At 37.3% G+C, this 6000-nt stretch overlaps 2 protein-coding genes across 2 annotated transcripts; one reads left to right on the top strand and one right to left on the bottom strand.

The window, feature by feature from the left end:
• The first annotated feature begins 698 nt into the window (after positions 1 to 698).
• On the top strand, positions 699 to 1876 carry LOC106312419 (sm-like protein LSM2). The gene is made up of 3 exons (XM_013749937.1): positions 699 to 800; positions 961 to 1119; positions 1608 to 1876. The coding sequence occupies exons 1-3, from the start codon at positions 798 to 800 to the stop codon at positions 1725 to 1727; spliced, it is 282 nt and encodes a 93-aa protein (XP_013605391.1). The 5' UTR covers positions 699 to 797; the 3' UTR covers positions 1728 to 1876.
• A 500-nt stretch (positions 1877 to 2376) lies between these two features.
• LOC106312417 (isoamylase 2, chloroplastic-like) lies at positions 2377 to 5498 on the bottom strand. The gene is given in 3 exon segments (XM_013749935.1): positions 2377 to 3918; positions 3920 to 5018; positions 5413 to 5498. Coding segments are annotated over 2 exon segments (2571 nt in total). The 5' UTR covers positions 4949 to 5018; positions 5413 to 5498.
• Between the last annotated feature and the right edge of the window lie 502 nt (positions 5499 to 6000).

The following is a 6000-nucleotide window of genomic DNA, read 5'->3' as shown; positions in this document are numbered from 1 at the left end:
TTTTTTTTAATCTTTTACCGACACAAACTTAAACAAAACGAAGAGTTAAATGTAATTTTTTTTGTTACACTTCCCGGAAAAAAACGGTTACAACATGGGCATTCATAATATGGCCTTTTAACATATTAATGTTATGGACATTTAATAATTATCTTGACGAAAAACAAAGACTATAAATAATTTATTATTAATAAAATTATGAAATTATTTACAATTTGATGACTAATTCATCGCCCTTTTTTATATGTTAAATTTTTCATAGAAGTTTAAAAATCATTTTATTTTCTTTAAACATGTATAACTAATTTATAATCTTTTATGTCATACTAAGTCATAATATCATATTTCTTCATATTTTACATTAATAACCATTGTTTTTATATATCGTCTATAATTCTCTAATTACGTCTATTTGTTCAATTTTTTATATGATATCGATATTCATCGTAAATAGATGGTTTAAGATGCTAAAAAAAATTATTTACTTGGTGAATATAATACATCAAATATTACAAATACATTATTTAATTAAATAAATAACCAAAAACCGAAAATTCAAATCCGCGCTGGCACGCGAATCAGGGTCTAGTTTACCAATTAAAATGGAGTAACCAAGGCCCATTAGTAAGTTATGGGCTTACGGGTCGGGTAAAAAAGGATTCCGGGTCGATTCAATAGAGATCATTAGGGTAGGTATACTCACTACAGCCGAGAGGAAGTTGTAAAGTCTCTCAGCTCTTCACTTCACCTTTTCTTTGTTGTATTACGAGCAGAGGAAGCAATCTGCGGAGAAACAAATGGTAAAGTTGTATGCTTTCTTTCGTCTTTCCTGAATTGAAGTGTTTGGATTTCAAAATTTGATCTAACAAAGATCTCTTCTTTCTTCGTTATTGTTCATGGGTCTGTGTTCGTTTAGCCAATGGTTTTAGGGGTTTGATTTGTTATCTTGTTTGGGTGCAGTTGTTCTTTTCTTACTTCAAGGATTTGGTTGGACAAGAAGTGACGGTTGAGCTGAAGAACGATTTGGCAATCAGAGGGACTCTTCATTCAGTTGATCAGTACCTCAATATCAAGCTCGAGAACACTCGGGTTGTTGATCAGGACAAGTTCCCTCACATGGTAAATTAAAAATCTCCATTAATTGTTCTTCTTTTAGTTGTTTATCTGCTAAATGGAACCCTGTAGTTATAGTTCATTAGGTTTGATCAGGAAACGCTTGGCTCTTCTTCCTTGTTGATGAATTTGAAAGCGTAAAGCTTGTGCTCTTGAACATCTGTTTAACCCATCAACCTTTCTTAGATCTTCCCCCACTTGCTTTCTCTGTGAGATTTGGCTATTTATATCTAGTGCATTGTCTGTGGAGACATGTTTTATGGAATTTCTGCTAGTATACTGCAGTTTATGTAGCCATTGAGAATTGTCAAGTCTTCTCATTATTACAGTGTCTTTGCAATTTGTTTGCCGAATGTTTCTCAATGTTCTTATCAGCTTGATATTTGTATCTTTGGCTCTCAATTTGTTCTTCTTGTCACACCTTAAGAAGAATCATCTCATGGAGTAACTAACATGTTCATCTCTAACAATATTTTGCCTACTGAATTGTGCAGCTTTCGGTCAGAAACTGTTTCATCAGAGGATCAGTGGTGAGGTACGTGCAGTTACCTCCTGATGGAGTCGATGTTGATCTACTTCATGATGCAGCTAGAAGAGAAGCTAGAGGTGCTTGATGCTTCCTCCAAAACCTCTCTTGTATCTCCAATCTTAATCTCTTTATTAACAAGACTTGCTTCTTTTTCATTTTCATGTTATCCCTTGATATGTAATGAAATCTTGTTCTGTTATCTCTATTAAAGAATGATCTGTTTTCTTCAAACTCTTTGATGAAAAAAATTAGAGTCTACAAAGAACTGCATTTTACTCTGCTCCTTTATTTTCTTCTCTCTTAAAATAAAAACATATGGACTGGTTAAGAGGAACCTTTGGAGAAAGAAACAAGAGTAATTGGCTCGGTTGGTGAGGTAACGCGTCAGATCATGATTAAACCGGGGTTCTTAGAGTGGGGTTTTTAGCGGAAATTAAGAAACAGTTTCTTAACTTCCGCTAAGAACCTCATCCTAAGAACTCCGGATTAGTCATTCTTTCATAGGATTAGCATCCGTGAATGGTCTGGTTTGCCACTTGGAGTTGGAGATGACTAGTTTGAGGATATATATAGTCAAGAAAGATATGTTACATTTTGGATACGAGAGAAAGGCATAAATGTTGTTAGTGTACTATATCTGATATTGAGGAAAGTCACTGATTTGATTAAATATTCTGATTAGAAATATATAATAACACAATATAACATATACAAAGATCATCATAACATGAGCTCTAAGCAGTAGAATTGATGGTTTCAAAAAGGGTACAACTGTACGGCTTCATCTCATACACTACCAGTTCATCCTCTGTTACAACGGTCTCTCCTTCAACAGAAAAAAACCCCGGGAAAGGAAGAGCTGTGTCCACCAATCGCCTCCATTTGCTTCTTCCTTCGGGTAGTGAAGGTAATATCACCTTCTCAAGACGATCACTTGCATTGAATCCAATGAACAGATCATTGTTCTTTAGCTCGGTCGTTTCTTCCCCTGAATCTGTTTTGATCCCCAATGCCAAAAATCTTGAAGCAGTGTCTTCCCAATTCGGTGTTGTTTGGTCGTTCGCATACCAAACAATGCTCTCAGGTTTCAAAAACTTATTCCTTTGAAACACATTGCTTCTCCTTGCTCTAACTGAAGTCAACAAAAGGATGAACTGAGTGATCTGTGCACCGAAGCCAGAAGCTAACATGTTCCAGTCAAATGGCTTCCTTGATTCTAGCAAAGGAGAGCCCTTTGTAGAGACTCCACATTTATCTCCCATGTTGAGCACAGGGATTCCAAGTGAAATGTACTGTATAAACAACAAGTTGCGGATTTGTTTCAACCTTGTCTAAAGAACAGCTGACTTGTTTGTCTCTCCTTCTTCCCCACAGTTCCAGCTTAGCTCTGACACCAGCTCAGGGCCACTGAAACTGACCAAGTCAACGAGAGAGAGCCCTGAGTTTCTTGAAATGTAGTTGAAGGAGAAAGCCGGACCTCTTCCATCTGTGAACATGTCACCACTTCCACAAACTCTTGTAGCCAGGTCGCTAAGAAGGCCTCTTCCACTCACAAAGTTCCTTACATCTCGACAGTATCGTGTGTTGAGTTCCGCCCATCGTTTCCAGTGAGGGAACTTTACTTCCTTTGGCATCTTGATGTCACGTGGATTCCAGCAGTCAGCTATTAGTTTTGTCCCCGCGAGGAGTGGATCAAAAGATATTGCTTCAACCAAGGGAGGACGAGAAAGTTGTTCACCGTGGACGCCTCTCAAGAGAGAAGAAGCATTGATGAAACAAAACCCATCTACATGAAACTCAGTCACCCAATAACGCAGGCTCTCTAATATCAGCTGCTGAACTACAGGATAGTTACAGTTCAAGTAAGTTTTAGAATCCTTTCCCGTGTAATAATAGGAACTGTCATCAATTCCTTGAAGAGCTCCAGACTCAGCAGTATGTGTGAATACTACTTCCAGAAGTACCTCAATCCCCTCACTGTGCAGTCTCTTTACCATCTCTTTCAACGAGTTAACTGCAGATTCTTGGCCATACATGTCCATCGGTGAAAAGAAATGAAATGGAAAGTAAGGACCTTGTTGCTCCGAGAATGAAAAGATTGGCTCCAAGAGGACAGCGTTGGTTCCAAGAGCTTTCAAATGGTTCACTTTCTCAGCTACACCAGAAAATGTCCCTGCTACATTGGTTGGCAACTTGGAGGACTTATGTTGTGTGAAACCCTTAATATTCAACCGGTAAACAATGAGTTTCTCCAGTGGTATGTTTGGAGACACATCTCTCCCCCCAATCAAATGAAGAGTTTTTGTATATACTTCCAAGAAATTTCGGAGAGATGGTATTCTCAATGACTCTGGCATACGGATCCAAAACAATACTCTCAGCTTCATCATCTTCAGAGTTAGTAGATTCCTTGCAACGGTAGCCATATCTCACAAAACCCCATGTTTTATCAACTGAAGCATGCCAGACATCACCTGTTCGGTTGACATAAGGATCAAGATCAAGCTCCAACGCAGGTCTATCGGTAGTGCTATCATCATACAAGCACAATACCAAACTCTTAGAGTTTCTTGAAAAGAATGCGAAATTCCACGAGTCACCACCATCTGGTCCGGATGAAAGGCCTAATGGCAGTGGATGACCAGCAGTAAAACCAACTGGGACACAGAAGTTTGTGTCCCTGTGAGTGAGCATTTCCAGACCGTTCGGATCATTTGCTGACACTAACTTGAGCCGAAATGATAGGTAGAAAGGAGATTCTTTCCCATCAAATTCTAGCTCTAGCATTAACTCAGACAATGAGCTTTTCACAAAGGGAGTTTGTGAGTCTTGATCAGAGTTTTCGAAATCCAGAGGCAAGAAACAGGAAGAATCAGACCTGAATACACCCCAAACCATCACCAGACTACTCTTGTTGTCATCACCACTTGGTTCCAGCGATGAGACGTAAACCATGATACTGTACCTCTCTATCTTCTTTTCAACTTGTACTTTAACAAGAGCACCAGACTTGGTCCTGAAGAGATAGGATGATACCTTCTTCAGGTCATGGACCTTAGCACCTCTCGTAGACACATGTTCCTCCTTCAGCTCGACAGAACTTTTTGAAGCACAGATCTTACTCAACCCATAACTTCCCAAATCCCTGTAGATATGTTTTCTTGTAACTATTAGCGTCTCAGATCCACGTTTAGTCTTGTTCTTTCCAGTTAAGAAACTGGCATAAGGAAATTTCCATGTTTCAGTGATGCCATTGTTTATTAGACAAGAAGATCTGATCCCAGCTGATGGTGACCAAGCAGCCATTTATTGAGAAAAGGAAGAAAGCTTTCTCTCTTTATCCCTTAAACTTTAGCAGTCTAGGCAATAAATATCTCTGAAATCACAAGTAGAACGACAAACAAACCTCTTATGTTATTATTGCTAACAAGGGCATAGCGAAGATAAAGCCTAACCAGAGTTGAATTAGAAGCTTAGCATATCAATGATCTTACTGAAACAAAAGCTCCAACCAATTGATAATATGAGATTCAGTTATAAAGTCTCTACCTTCTAATCAGATTCTAGCAGAATGAGCTCGAATCAGCTAAACCGTCAACTCAAAACTAAAATTACAGCAAAGTTTCCTCCTTTTTTCACATGGGCATTTCAAATTCTAGCACATTGAGGCAGTAGACTCAACATTAACAAGAAGAAGTCTCAGGTTCAAGATAAATCTAAACACTTTAAGGAATAAAGGGGAGACGGGAAAGCGTAAAGAAGAGACAAACATCTTTAAGAAAAACTCGAGAGCTTACTGTCGCTTAAGCATCATCACCGACATCGAAGCAGAACACGAGCTTGGATGATATTTTTCACAGTGATTGAAACATAGATACTATATCTGAGAATACCCATCATCTGATCCTGGGATTGAGTGTGTGTAGTCAGTTTATGATTTGATTTTTGATTTTTCTTGGGGTGAAAATGAAATAAAGGTTTTTGTCTTATTCCTTTTTGAAGTTTTAATGGCTTTAACTAGGTCTTGACCGCGCGGTTTATTTTTAACATATTGTGTTTAGAAGTTAAACCAAATTAATAATACATTACATAAGTTATTTGTCATTCAATCATATTTTACTATATAGACCATTTTCAATTGTATTTGTTTATAAATATAATTATTTAGTATACTTGTGTATGTTATAAGTCGTTTATAATAGTTTGCCAAATATATGTTATCTGTTTCAAAGTAAGTTATATAAAGCAATCACCTAAAATATTTTAAAAAAGAAGTGTGCATCTGAAAATTATATTAAAATTAAAGTTGAGATTTTTATAAATTAAGAATTTAGTTAGTATAATTATGCATCACCTAT

Source organism: Brassica oleracea, chromosome C8, assembly GCF_000695525.1.
Source record: "Brassica oleracea var. oleracea cultivar TO1000 chromosome C8, BOL, whole genome shotgun sequence".
Classification (NCBI taxonomy): Eukaryota; Viridiplantae; Streptophyta; class Magnoliopsida; order Brassicales; family Brassicaceae; genus Brassica; species Brassica oleracea.
The sequence above is the reverse complement of the archived record's forward strand: the minus strand, read 5'-3'. Positions and strand labels throughout refer to the sequence as shown.

Bases quoted from the DNA above. Each gene is read 5' to 3' on its own strand.
- LOC106312419 (XM_013749937.1), top strand. The intron at 1,120-1,607 runs GTAAATTAAAAA...TGAATTGTGCAG, and splicing joins AGGACAAGTTCCCTCACATG to CTTTCGGTCAGAAACTGTTT.